General features: G+C 47.2%; 1 protein-coding gene across 1 annotated transcript in view; it reads left to right on the top strand.

The window, feature by feature from the left end:
* LOC117518106 (adhesion G-protein coupled receptor D2) overlaps positions 1-14,908 on the top strand; it is a 282,536-nt gene that overhangs the window by 267,551 nt on the left and 77 nt on the right. Inside the window, 1 exon segment of the mRNA XM_034179168.1 lies at positions 14,541-14,763. Within this exon segment, the coding sequence (XP_034035059.1) occupies positions 14,541-14,763 (223 nt within the window).

Below are 14,908 nucleotides of genomic sequence, written 5' to 3'. Positions count from 1 at the left end.
GGCCAGATCAGGGGCGACGGAGTTAGAGGAGATGATAAACCCCAGGAAGGACAAAGACGTGCGGTGAAACTCGCACTTCTCGCCCTTCACAAACAGTCGGTTCTCTAACAACCGCTGCAAGACCTGACGTACATGCTGGACATGGGTCTCAGGATCCGGAGAAAAGATGAGAATATCGTCCAGATATACGAAGACGAATCGGTGCAGGAAGTCCCGCAAGACGTCGTTAACCAAGGCTTGGAAGGTCGCGGGGGCGTTGGTGAGGCCGAACGGCATGACTAGGTACTCAAAGTGACCTAACGGGGTGTTAAATGCCGTCTTTCATTCGTCTCCCTTCCGGATCCGAACCAGGTGATACGCATTTCTAAGATCCAGCTTAGTAAAGATTTTGGCTCCATGCAGGGGGGTGAACACGGAATCCAACAACGGCAACGGGTATCGGTTGCGAACCATAATCTCATTCAGCCCCCTGTAATCAATGCATGGACGGAGTCCGCCATCTTTCTTGCCCACAAAAAAGAAACCTGCCCCCATCGGGGAGGTGGAGTTCCGGATCAGCCCGGCAGCTAATGAGTCCCGGATGTAGGTCTCCATTGATTCGCGCTCAGGTCGTGAGAGGTTGTACAGCCTGCTGGACGGGAACTCAGTGCCTGGAACCAAATCAATGGCACAATCGTACGGACGGTGCGGGGGAAGGATGAGTGCCAGATCCTTGCTAAAGACATCAGCAAGATCGTGGTACTCAACCGGCACTGCCGTCAGATTGGGAGGGACTTTGACCTCCTCCTTAGCCTGTAAACCGGGAGGAACCGAGGATCCTAAACACACCCGATGGCAGGTTTCGCTCCACTGAACCACCACCCCAGACGGCCAATCAATCCGGGGATTGTGCTTCAACATCCATGGGAAGCCCAAAATCACGCGGGAGGTAGAAGGAGTTACAAAAAACTCAATCTCCTCCCGATGGTTTCCAGATTCCCTTCTGACCCCGTGTCCACCAGTGCTGGGGCTTGAAGGGTTAAATCCCCGCTCAGGATTGTAACTGGGAGTCGTGTGGCAATATGTGTGTGTCCCACGTGAATGTTTTGACCCCCCCTTAGCCCAGTCTCTGAGGGTGGTTGTTGTTGTGGCCGTTTGGGGCAGTTTTTCTGTATGTGCTCCTTTGAGCTGCAGAGAAAACACTCCCCGCAGACCATCCTCCTCATTTTGGCCCTGTGCGTTTCCCTAACAACGTCAGCTGGGGGAGCTGTTGCCCCACGGAGCGCTGCGGCTGTGGAGCGTGGGGAGGGCGGCCCCTTTTCGAACCCGGAAGGGAGAGGGACGGCGCGTATCCGGCCACGTCCTTCGCCTCGCTCCCGACGGCGTTCCTCCAACCGATTGTCTAACCGTATAACGAGATCGATAAGCCCATCTAAATCCGGCGGTTCCTCCTTAGCTACCAGATGCTCCTTCAGGACCGATGACAGTCTGTTCATGAAGGCGGCGCGGAGCGCAACGTTATTCCAGCCAGACCTCGCAGCCGCGATGCGGAAGTCGACTGCATATTCGGCTGCGCACCGGCGCCCCTGTCGCATTGACAGCAGCATTGTTGAAGCGGTCTCTCCTCTGTTAGGGTGATCAAACACTGTTCTGAACTCCCCCACAAACCCAGTGTATGCTGATAACAACCGTGAGTTCTGTTCCCAGAGCGCCGTAGCCCAGGCGCGTGCCTTACCCCGAAGCAAAGCAATAACATAAGCCACCTTGCTGGCGTCAGACGCGTACATCACGGGTCGTTGTGCAAAGACGAGCGAACACTGCATCAGAAAGTCCGCGCACGTCTCCACACAATCCCCGTACGGCTCAGGGGGACTTATGTATGCTTCAGGGGATGGTGGGGGGGGGTTTGTTGAACGACCAGTGGAATGTTAATACCCGGCACCGGGTCGGCAGGAGGGGGAGCCGCAGCAGCGCTCTGATTGCGTGCTTCCACCTGTGTGGTGAGAGCCTCCATCCTGCGATTAAGGATGATGTTTTGCTCCGACATCAAATCCAGCCGAGTGGTAAAGGCGGTGAGGATTTGCTGAAACTCACCGAGCACGCCTCCTGCAGACGCCTGTGCACCCTGTTCTTCCATTGGCTGTCCAACAGATGGATGACGCCCCTCGGGATCCATGACGCTGGCCGAGATATCCTGTTGTGAAAGTGTAGTGACACGGACCCACAACAGGGGGCGCAAATGAACGGTCAATAGATGAGCCAAAAAGTAACAATTTAATGTTGTGAAGGTGCACAACGAATACACAGACAATCTCAGAATATGATAACAGTCAATCCACAAAGGTGACGTGTGGGCAGGCTCGAGGATAGAAGACGTCTGTCCTGAGAAGAGCCGGAACCACACGATTTCCGCCGCCACCGAACGTGGTGAATACTGGAGCCGCCAAGTCCCGAATTCCCAGGTGATCACCGTCCCCGACTGTCGGATCTGGTACTGCCGGCAAAGAACAAAGACAGTCAAGTGTGGGTGTGTGTACACCCAGTAACAACAACGGTGGGAATGCCACCTCCACCTCTCACTCAATATGCTGATGAGTTTGCAGTGATCCCTCAGAGGAAAAGAGTGCCGTCCTGCACTCACTCAGCTTCCACAAAACAAGGGAGCGGTACCCCTGCAAACACTCACAATGTACAGATTATAAGGTAAACACAAATGGCTGAGGATATTACCTCCATAGAAGTACGATATCTCGGCGATTAGGTGGAGATGACGTCTGGGTTTTATGGAGTGAGATGATGAAGAATGAGTGACAGCTGTCACTCCCGGCTGTGTCCGTGGTGGCAGCACCCTCTCTCAGTACCTCCTCTTCTGGCGGCCCACACAACACATCAAGCAAGAATGGGAAAGAATTCCACCTACAAAACTTCAACAATTAGTGTCCTCAGTTCCCAAATGCTTATTGATCGTGTTTTCAGGGCGTGTGTTTGATCTGCTTTTATTTCTTGGTTGTAGTCTGTTTTTGTGTGTAGGCTGTCTTCTTTTTTGTTTATCTCCTTGTTGGATGCTTTTCTGTTTGGGTCTCTCTGTCTCTTTTAAAGGTGGGCGTGTCTGTCTCTCTCTCTCCCTGGTCACGCCCCCCTTTCCAGTGCTTTCCATGCTCACCTGTGTTCAATTTGCAGCTCGTCGCTGGGGTGCATATATACTGCTCATTCTGCTTTGTTTCTTTGCCAGATTGATGCGCCCTGTGCCTTCTTTCCAGCTCTCGTTCGTGTTCCATAGTCCTGCCTGCCTCAAAGTGTTTTCAACCACCTGCCCATTTGTTCCGACCACGATTAAGCCTGATGTTAATGATACTGCTGCTGTGTTTTCTGGACTGTCTACCCGTGTACCGACCACTGCTTGTCACACCACTAAAGTTTGTCAACCAGAGTTGTGTTTGTGAGTCTTGCATTTGTGTCCAAACCAAACCTTCTGTCAGATCAATCTGGCCAACGATGGACACAGCAGGCTCAGTCCCCTTTCAGCTGGCGGTACGACACCACAGCCAGCAACTCGCGCAGCAGGAAGACCAGCTCGCTAAGCTGAGTTCTGGAATTAGCTAACTTGCTAAACGCCAGGACACTTTCATGTCCACTGTCAGCGTGCAGATGAATCAGCTCCTGGTGCAACTCAGTCCTCAGGCTTCATCGGACGTGGCCACCGGGGCCTCCAGCCCACCTTCACCGGGGCCGTCAGCAGCTGCTCCGATTCCCACATCTGCTCCAGTAGTTTGCAACCAACTGTCGCAACCGGAACGTTTCTCTGGAGAATCCAGCGATGTCAGACCATTTATTACACAGTGTGAGCTCCACTTCGAGCTGATGTCACCCATGTTCCCGACAGACAGAACGAAGATAGCATATATGATCACTCACCTTTCCGGCCGAGCGGCTGCCTGGGCAACAGTGGAATGGAGCCAACAATCTCCCGCCTGTGCTTCTCTCCCGGCGTTTACCAAGGCTCTCAAACAGGTTTTTCAGCACACTGCTCTGGGACGTGAGGCTGCGCGCTCCCTCATGAGGCTGAGGCAGGGCAGCCGCTGGGTAACAGACTACGCAATCGACTTTCGCGTGCTCGCAGCAAAGAGTGAATGGAACCCGGCGGCCCTCCTCGATGTGTTTTTCCAGGGTTTGTCTGCAGAGATCCAGGATCTGTTAATAGCCACCGACCTGCCGGATGATCTTGATGAATTGATAGCACTGGCCATCCGCACTGACCGCTGTCTGCAGGACCGTCCTCTGCGAGCAAACTGTAATCCCGACCACCGGATGGACACGCCTCCAGCCCGTTACTCCTCTTCCTCCACTCAATCTCGGCCTGAGCCCCCACCACACAGTTCTGAGGAGCCAATGCAGCTGGGGAGAATGCGTCTGTCACAAACAGAGCGACAGCGCCGCCGTGAGGACGGCCTCTGCTACTACTGTGAACATTCAGGACATTTGATTTCTAATTGTCAGGCCAGGGGTGCCATCGTGCGGCCAAGATCCGAGGTACGGGTGAGTCTAAATTCCATTTCCTCTGTTTCTACTCAAAATATAATCCCAGCTAAATTAACATCTGACCATACCACCATAGACATATCTGCTTTTGTAGATTCAGGTTCTGATGCCAATTTGATCCTGTCCTCTCTTGTCAGGCACCTTCACCTTAAGACGTATAAGCTACCGCGCCCCCTGGTGGTACGTGCCGTGGATGTTCATGTGCTTGGTGAAATCACTCACCGCACTCAGTCTGTCAAACTGCTAATCTCCCACTCTCACTCTGAATCAATTAGCTTTCATGTGATGGATAATATGACTCACCCGATCATTCTGGGGAACCCCTGGCTTCAACGCCATGGACCAAATTTTGATTGGACGAAGGGCGAAATTATATCCTGGAGTCCGTCTTGTAGCAATGTATGTTTGCCTAAGTCTGTCTGTAGTTCGCAGGAAATCAACCCGGATCTGACTGGGATCCCCATGTGTTACCATGATCTCGCAGCTGTTTTTAGCAAAGGAAAAGCTAAATCATTACCACCGCATCGCAGTTATGACTGTGCCATAGAACTTCTCCCTGGGGCAACTCCTCCTCGGGGAAAGCTATACTCCTTGTCCGCACCTGAACGCCACGCTATGAACGAGTACATAGAGGAGTCCTTAGCAGCCGGGTTAATACGCTCATCCTCTTCTCCAGCAGGGGCGGGATTCTTCTTTGTAGGAAAGAAGGAGGGAACACTCCGTCCCTGCATCGATTACCATGGTTTGAATGAGGTCACAGTGAAGAATCGCTACCCATTGCCATTAATCTCTTCCGCGTTTGAATTGTTGGAAGGTGCCAGGGTCTTTACTAAGCTCAACTTGCGTAACGCATACCATTTGGTAAGAATTAAGCAAGGTGATGAATGGAAGACGGCCTTCAACACTCCCTCTGGTAACTACGAATACCTTGTAATGCCATTTGGTCTCACGAACGTGCCCGCAGCGTTCCAAAACTTAGTAAATGATGTGCTACGTGACTTCCTGAATAGATTTGTTTTTGTCTACCTGGATGATATCCTCATTTTCTCCCCTGATCTGACTGCTCATACTCGCCACGTTCGCCAGGTGTTACAAACTTTACTGCAAAACGGGCTGTTTGTGAAGGCAGAAAAGTGCGAATTTCATGAGTCCACGGTCTCCTTTTTAGGTTTTGTCATTTCCGCAGGGGAGATTAAGATGGATCCTGCAAAGGTGGTGGCAGTACAGGAGTGGGCAGTACCCACCTCCCGTAAGGAGGTGCAACGTTTCTTAGGGTTTGCTAATTTTTGTCGGAAATTTATTCGAGGATTCAGTTCAGTGGCTGCTCCCCTGCATGCTATCACCTCGTCCATCCGCCCGTTTGTCTGGTCGAAGGAATGTGACGAGGCGTTCAGAGTCCTAAAAGATTGCTTTACCGCGGCCCCCGTGCTACTCCTCCCTGACCCCGCACGACAGTTCGTGGTAGAAGTTGATGCCTCCAATGTAGGTGTGGTGGCTGTTCTGTCCCAGAGGAACCCCACGGACAACAGGCTACACCCTTGTGCCTTTTTGTCAAAGAAATTGACCCCCACAGAACACAATTATGGCATCGGCGACCGCGAGCTGTTAGCGGTTAAAGTGGCTTTGGAGGAGTGGCGGCACTGGCTGGAGGGGGCACAATTCCCTTTTGTCCTTTACACTGATCACAAAAACCTGGAATACCTCTGTTCAGCCAAACGGCTCAATGCCCGCCAGGCCCGATGGGCAATATTTTTTAGTCGTTTCAACTTTACTCTGTCCTACCGCCCGGGTACCAAGAACGGGAAACCAGACGCCCTATGTCGCCTGGGAGAGCCTGTAGACACGCCTGTAGCTCCAGGAACGATATTACCCGCTTCATGTTTTGTGTCTGCCTTAACCTGGGACATCGAGAGTAGAATTAAATCGCCAATCAGGGATGCGCCAGTTCCTGTCGGGTGTCCGCGGGGAAAACTTTTTGTTCCTCCAGACCTCAGGAGTGAGACCATCCATTGGTGTCACGATAGTCGGATGTTCTGTCATCCTGGCATTAAAAAGACCTTGTTCGTGGTGCGGCAAAGATTTTGGTGGCCAGGCCTAGTAAAGGACGTCTCTGAATATGTATCTGCCTGCCAGGTATGCGCTATGCATAAATCCTCAAATCAACCACCTGCATGGTCACTGTTACCGTTGCCAATTCTGTCTCGTCCGTGGTCTCATATTGCCGTGGACTTTGTAACTGGCTTCCCACCCTCCAAGGGCCACACTGTGGTTTTAACTGTAGTCGACAGACTCTCCAAGATAGTTCATTTTATTCCTCTACGGAAACTACCGTCGGCCAGGGAAACAGCTGTGGTTATGCTAAACCAGGTCTTTAAACTACACGGCTTACCACAGGATATAGTCTCCGACCGGGGCCCGCAGTTTATATCCCGATTCTGGAGAGAGTTTTGCCGTCTCCTCGGAGTAACTTCCAGTTTGACTTCGGGTTACCATCCACAGGCCAATGGGCAGGCAGAACGTATAAATCAGGACCTGGAGAAAGGTCTGAGGGTGCTTGCATCGCAGCATCCTGCATCTTGGTCTGACCAACTTCCGTGGGTCGAACTTGCCCATAACAGTTTGCCCTCTTCTTCCACCGGTTATTCCCCCTTCCATGTTGTTTTTGGACACCAGCCGGCGTTTTTTCCCTCGGTTGACCTTAACTCATCAGTTCCCTCGGCTCTCAGTTTGATTCTTCGTTGCCGGCGAACCTGGGAGCGTGCTCGGATGATTTTATCCCGTTCTGTAGAAGCTTATAAGACGGCCGCTGACCGCCGGAGGTCCGCTGCCCTTTCCTGCGTCCCTAGGCAGTGGGTGTGGCTCTCTATGCGGCACTTGTCACTTCGGGGCGTGCCTAAGAAGCTGGCTCCCCGGTTTGTCAGTCCCTTTCCGGTCTCCAGGGTCATTAATCCCGTTTCGGTCCGTCTTCGTCTTCCTCGGTCCATGCGCGCCCACCCTACTTTCCACGTCAGTAACGTCAAGCCTGTTCGGTCAAGTGCTTTATGCCCTCCTGCCGTTCCCCCGCCATCCGCCCGGTGTGTGGATGGTGGCCCGGTCTTCTCCGTGCGTCGGCTCCTGGCCTCTCGCCGGTGCGGTCGTGGGTTTCAGTATCTGGTCGATTGGGTGGGCTATGGTCCCGAGGAGCGCTCGTGGGTTCCCTCTCGCTTTATTTTGGATCCTGTGCTTGTTCACGACTTTCATGCCGCTCACCCTGGTTCACCTGGGCCGTCCGGGGCCGGCCGTGGCGGGGGGGTACTGTCAGGGGGTGTGTTTGATCTGCTTTTATTTCTTGGTTATAGTCTGTTTTTGTGTGTAGGCTGTCTTCTTTTTTGTTTATCTCCTTGTTGGATGCTTTTCTGTTTGGGTCTCTCTGTCTCTTTTAAAGGTGGGCGTGTCTGTCTCTCTCTCTCCCTGGTCACGCCCCCCTTTCCAGTGCTTTCCATGCTCACCTGTGTTCAAATTGGCGCTCGTCGCTGGGGTGCATATATACTGCTCATTCTGCTTTGTTTCTTTGCCAGATTGATGCGCCCTGTGCCTTCTTTCCAGCTCTCGTTCGTGTTCCATAGTCCTGCCTGCCTCAAAGTGTTTTCAACCACCTGCCCATTTGTTCCGACCACGATTAAGCCTGATGTTAATGATACTGCTGCTGTGTTTTCTGGACTGTCTACCCGTGTACCGACCACTGCTTGTCACACCACGAATGTTTGTCAACCAGAGCTGTGTTTGTGAGTCTTGCATTTGTGTCCAAACCAAATCATCTGTCAACCATCCATTTCAAAATGAGCAAATATTTGCACAAAACAATCAAGTTTATTAGTTTGAACATTAAATATCTTGTCTTTGTGGTGTATTCAATTGAATATAGGTTGAAGAGGATTTGCAAATCACTGTATTATGTTTTTATTTACATTTTACACAACATCACAGCTTCATTGGAATTGAAGTTGTATTAAAGAAGACTTGCAGCTGTAATTGCTGCCTAAGAATTCTTATTTATGTTTTAATATATATATATATATATATATATATATATATATATATATATATATATATATATATATATATATATATATATATATATATATATATATATATATATGAATTTTGAAAAAAAAACTTTGTCTTATTGTCACCATGGGTGTAACATTACAAAATGTGGAAAAAATGAAGCCCCGCTAAGACTTTCTGGATGCACTGTATACATACATATATGATATTTTGGGCCACTTTTCAGAGAATATGAATGTCACAATGTCACCAGGGTATGTAAAAATTTGATCAGGGACATTTGGGTCATTTCTGTTGCCAGTATGAATTAAAACGAGTAAACGCAGTTGTTTGACAATAAATGGCTTCACCCAACCACTAACCATGAGTTTAAAAAAAGTTTTGTGTTATCATTGATATTCTCTGAAAAATGGCCATAAAATAAAAAAAATTCTGCCAGGGTATGTAAACCTTTGAGCACAACTGTATATACATATGTGTGTGTGTGTGTGTGTGTGTGTGTGTGTGTGTGTGTGTGTGTGTGTGTTGGATTACTTCTTTAGCCGCTTCCCTTATCGTGGCTCTCTCAGTGGGCAAGCAGTTTTTGGGGATGCCTTTATGAACTGTATACCTTATCTGTTTGATATGAGAACATCCTGACCCACCCTCACCTCTGTCTTATACACACATACCCAGACTGCTCAGTGAAATAAAGCTGTCAGTTTGCAGGAACCACACATAAAACACCCCCAAGCCTTCACAATACTCTTGACTTCCATGCCCCTGATGCTGATGAAATATGGCTGTAAATTGAAAACTTATTAGTTTTTTTCATCATTCATGTTTTAACAGTATGTTGGAAGGCATTTAAATCAACAAACATTTGATTCTAACATAGGGAAAAACCTGATGTTTCTGTATTTGCTCAGTGTGTACTCACAAAAATAACTGCAGAATTGCAAGTTTTTCTTGAACTGTTTATTAAAAAGCTACAAGTGATTTTTTTGTTATTATTTTTATATCTTAAAGAAAGCAATTTCAGGGCAGCATGGTGGATTAGTGGTTAGCAAGGATGCCTCACATCGAGAAGGTCATGGGATCGATTCCCGCCTGTGGCCTTTCTTTGTGGAGTTTGCATGTTCTCCTCGTGTTTGTGGGTTCTCTGCTGGTGCTTCGGTTTCCTCCCACATCGGAAGACATGCAGGCTAGGTGAATTGGAAACTTTAAAATTTCCGTAGGTGTGTGTGCGGCTGTGAATGTGATTGTTTGTCTATATGTGGCCCTGCAACAGACTGGCATGCTGCAGGGCGTATCCTGCCTCATGCCCTATCACTGCTAGAATAGGCTCCAACAGTGAGTGGGCATGAGTGAGTGAGTGAGACAGTTTCACACAGTAGAGCAGGTAGCTCAGTGGGTAAGGAGCTGGCCTGCAAATATGTAGACCTGGGTTTTTAATTGCGCTCATGCTCCCTGCCTGTGTTCTTGGATAAAGTATTTAATCTGCCTTGACCCATCTATAAAATGGGACTGGCTTTGGCCGGCGAAGTAACCTGTGCTGGACTGGCATTCTGTCCAAGGAGAGTCCAGGGGGAGACACAGACCCTCATCCCCTTCACACTGGAGATCAGCACCAGCAAGCCTCTGGGCCTGTGTAGGACTTGCCTCTTCTTCAGTTTCACACTAAATTAATTATTTCTATTCATATTTATCAGGGGCTACTGTTTCAGTCAATGGGTTGTGTTTTGCCCGTTGATGTCTATGCTTAGTTCACTTGACTGCTGAATGCAAAGGAAATGTTCCTGATAACTCATGGCGATCACCAAAATCACAGAATTCTCCTGCAATCTTCAGGGTTAGGGCTGCCTTTGCCATTTACATTAGTTTTTGATGAAACATGCTTTGTGAATTTCCATTAGCCAGTCCAAATGATGGAGTCCCAGGTCAGGTCTTGGAGCATGCAATGTTGCCATATGCACCACACTGTGGAACGACCTTTGGTCCTAGATGGCAATGATCCAGGCAGGCAACTTGTCCTTTCCCACCTCTCGAAAGTAACCATCATTCTGTTGCAGCTCGATGAAACATGGCATTTTTGGGGTCTTCGCCAATCACTGGTTTCGTCACCAGTGAGGCAGCTGCATGTCGTATCATGTCCAGAGGAACACAGCACATGTCTAAAATGTTGTAGATGACTTTCCACCACAATGCAAAGGAATCTCCCCATCTTAGTCTTACATTTCAGACAAAGTTATTCCAGCAGTACTCAAAGATCAGCCAAGTGGCTAGTGTGCTTGCTTTCAGTGCAGAAGGTTCCTGGTTCACACCCTAACCCTGCCACATTTTTCCATGTAATGTGGAGCTGTGTCAGGAAACTTGTGCTAATTCACCCTGCATATTCACCTCGGATTTGCTGTGGTGACCCCAAGTGAAAAACAAAGAAGCAGCAGAAGGGAATTACTTACTCAAAGATCAGCCAAAAAAAAAACTATTATCAGACTTCTAGTTGTCATCTTAGGTGACTGGTTAGCTTGCAAGTCTCGCAGTCATACAGTAAGACATAAAACACCAGGACCATAAAGACTTGAACCTTTGTTCTCTTGCAAAATAGTGGCATCACCAGACATTGTCCATTGACTTGAAGACTCTGTAATGTACAGTAGTGTTCAGAATAATAGTAGTGCTATGTGACTAAAAAGATTAATCCAGGTTTTGAGTATATTTCTTATTGTTACATGGGAAACAAGGTGCCAGTAGATTCAGTAGAGTCTCACAAATCCAACAAGACCAAGAATTCATGATATGCACACTCTTAAGGCTATGAAATTGGGCTATTAATAAAAAAAAGTAGAAAAGGGGGTGTTCACAATAATAGTAGCAGCTGCTGTTGATGCTACAAACTCAAAACTATTATGTTTAAACTGCTTTTTTTTAGCAATCCTGTGAACTAAACTAGTATTTAGTTGTATAACCACAGTTTTTCATGATTTCTTCACATCTGCGAGGCATTACTTTTGTTGGTTTGGAACCAAGATTTTGCTTGGTTACTAGTGTGCTTGGGGTCATTGTCTTGTTGAAACATCCATTTCAAGGGCATGTCCTCTTCAGCATAAGGCAACATGACCTCTTCAAGTATTCTGACATATCCAAACTGATCCATGATACCTGGTATGCGATACATAGGCCCAACACCATAGTAGGAGAAACATGCCCATATCATGATGCTTGCACCACCATGCTTCACTGTCTTCACTGTGAACTGTGGCTTGAATTCAGAGTTTGGGGGTCATCTCACAAACTGTCTGCGGCCCTTGGACCCAAAAAGAACAATTTTACTCTTATCAGTCCACAAACTATTCCTCCATTTCTCTTTAGGCCAGTTGATGTGTTCTTTGGTAAATTGTAACCTCTTCTGCACATGTCTTTTATTTAACAGAGGGACTTTGCGGGGGATTCTTGCAAATAAATTAGCTTCACACAGGCGTCTTCTAACTGTCACAGCACTTACAGGTAAATCCAGACTGTCTTTGATCATCCTGGAGCTGATCAATGGGTGAGCCTTTGCCATTCTGGTTATTCCGCTATCCATTTTGATGGTTGTTTTCTGTTTTCTTCCACGTGTCTCTGTTTTTTTTGTCCATTTTAAAGCTTTGGAGATCATTGTAGATGAACAGCCTATAATTTTTTGCACCTGTGTATAAGTTTTCCCCTCTCCAATCAACTTTTTTTTTTTTTATCAAACTACACTGTTCTTCTGAACAATGTCTTGAACGTCCCATTTTCCTCAGGCTTTCAAAGAGAAAAACATGTTCAACAGGTGCTGGCTTCATCCTTACATAGGGGACATCTGAGTCACACCTGTTTGTTCCACAAAATTGACGAACTCAGTGACTACATTTACATGCAGCCAATAACCCTTTCATAACCGGAATATTAGCAATAACCCGGTTGCGCAAAAACCCAAATATGCTCATATTCCGTTTTTTAAAAACCCGAATAAGACCCCTGGGTTACTCTTTTTCTAACCCGAATATCAGGTCATATAAATGCGGATCGGGATATCCCCATAGAAGGAACATTATTTTGTGTTCTGCGCATGTCCTATCCGCAAGGAATCTTGGTCTTTTGAGTATGGCAACTACTTGTATGCGGCGCGCGCAGCCCACCGGACACCACAGAAGCAGAGATAAACAGTGCATTGTGTTCTGCGTCCTTATTAGGCGGGCCGGTCGCTGGCACCGGTCGGCATATCACCGCGATTGCTCTCACTGCCTCCGATGCGCTTACCGTGTATGCGGGCTTGGTAAACGCCGCGGTGGGCCACTCACACCGCCCCCATCTCTGCTGTGCGGAGCTGCGCAACAGGTCCAGAGACTGCGCTCACTGCTTTGATGCGGAGGCAGCCCGCAGGAGAGAAAAGTGAGAAATATGTTAATGCCTGTTTGAGAAAAGTGTGAAGTGGGGGGTTTTACACAAAGCAGGATTACACAAAGCAGGATTTGCACGAATGCCAGACCAAATCAAGCACTGGTGGAAGACGTGCGTCGCTGTTTAGATGGGTATATTCCAATGATACCAATGACCATGTATACAGGAGTAACTCTGTCTGCTTAAGCATGTAAACGGGTTATTCCTAATGATTCAGAAACTGGAATATTGACCTTAACCCGAATATTAAGGGCATGTAAACATAGTCACTGACTGAATGCCACACTACTATTATTGTAAACACCCCCTTTTCTACTTTTTTACCAATAGCCCAATTTCATAGCCTTAAGAGTGTGCATATCATGAATGCTTGGTCTTGTTGGATTTGTGAGAATCTACTGAATCTACTGGTACCTTGTTTCCCATGTAACAATAAGAAATATACTCAAAATCTGGATTAATCTTTTTAGTCACATAGCACTACTATTATTCTGAACACTACTGTATTCCCAGGTATCCCTTAATTTCAAAGACTACAGACCCAGACACATGAATGTCATGGTCGATATAAGTAAATGTCTCTCTGAGTTTGATACTTTTCAACGCATACCAACACATTTTGATGGTGAGTCCAGGAAGTCATTTAAAGCCTAGATCTGCATCTTAATGTAGTACAATCGCAAGCCCAGACACACTGTTTCATCACTCAGCTTTTCAAGTGTCGCAATCAGGGTATCCACAAGAATCAAAGCATCATTCATGAAATCAAGGTCAGCAAACCTGTTCTTGCCAACAAAAGCACCTTGGTCAGTAGTTTCTACAACACTATCTATCACTCAGTCCATGCAGACATTGAACAGTAAAGGAGCCAAAACAGATCCCTGAGGAACATCATCACTGGGAAAAAAGTGAGAGTCTGCTTCCACTCAACATGGCATTCGCTGTACCTATGTATAAGCTGGGTATGATGTAAAAGACTACATTGGGTGAAAAGAAAAAGTCCTCAGTTGTCTTATTCATAGCTGAACTCTTAGTCACACTGCTAGGTAATGACGTGTTTGAGCATGTGTACAGTATTTGTTTCTGAGATGTTGGTCTACTTTTACAATGTGTCCCTAGCACGAATCAGGACATCAACCATACAGGAAAGCAGCCAGAGTGGACAGGTTCAAGGTGAACTTGTGAGGCCTCATTTATAAAAGTGCAGTTTACAATATCACGGCGTAGAAGCCTTTTGAAGAACCTCTAGCCTCTTTCAGAGCTGAGCAAACAAATTAATTTTTAGAGATTGCCATTTTTATTGTACTGTTATCTAGATTTGTGAGACAAGGAGCTGTGGGAGTCATATTCAGTTGGTGTTCATTTATACAATACTCATCAAGCATTATCTGTAACTGATTTATTCTGTCCATAATATTATCTTTTATGGCTTTCTTTCAGTGATCAAAGTTTTGATGTTCACATCAACTAACACCTTTACAAAAAATTAGTCTGGAGACATGCATTTCTTGTATATTTTGATTGTTATCTGCTACCTGTATTGTACTAACCATGAGTTCAATCTTCTGCAGAATGGTGCTAGTACCCGTCCATCCAGCTCAGTCACCAGCTCTCGTCCTGTCAGTTTACCACTTGGAGCAACAACAGGCCATGAGGAGGAGGCGGCAAACCCTTCATACATTAGTAGCAATGCACTGGCTCTGGACAATGAGAAGGAGAGGACGAGAGGTGAGTTCTGTCATGCACAGATGCTGTTTTTTTGCTTTCAGCTGTCAGCCACAGTGTTATGCTATGGTAAAGAAAAAACAACTATTTTTGCACAAATTCTTGAAAGGTAATACATATTCTAATCCAATTACATTTTTTCCGCAAATCTGATTGGTTAATCATGTGAGATTTCAGAGCATAAAATATCACGTGGATGGTGGCAAATACTAAA

This window comes from Thalassophryne amazonica, chromosome 10 (genome assembly GCF_902500255.1).
Source record: "Thalassophryne amazonica chromosome 10, fThaAma1.1, whole genome shotgun sequence".
NCBI classification, from domain to species: Eukaryota; Metazoa; Chordata; class Actinopteri; order Batrachoidiformes; family Batrachoididae; genus Thalassophryne; species Thalassophryne amazonica.
This window is presented reverse-complemented; position numbering and strand designations above follow the sequence as displayed.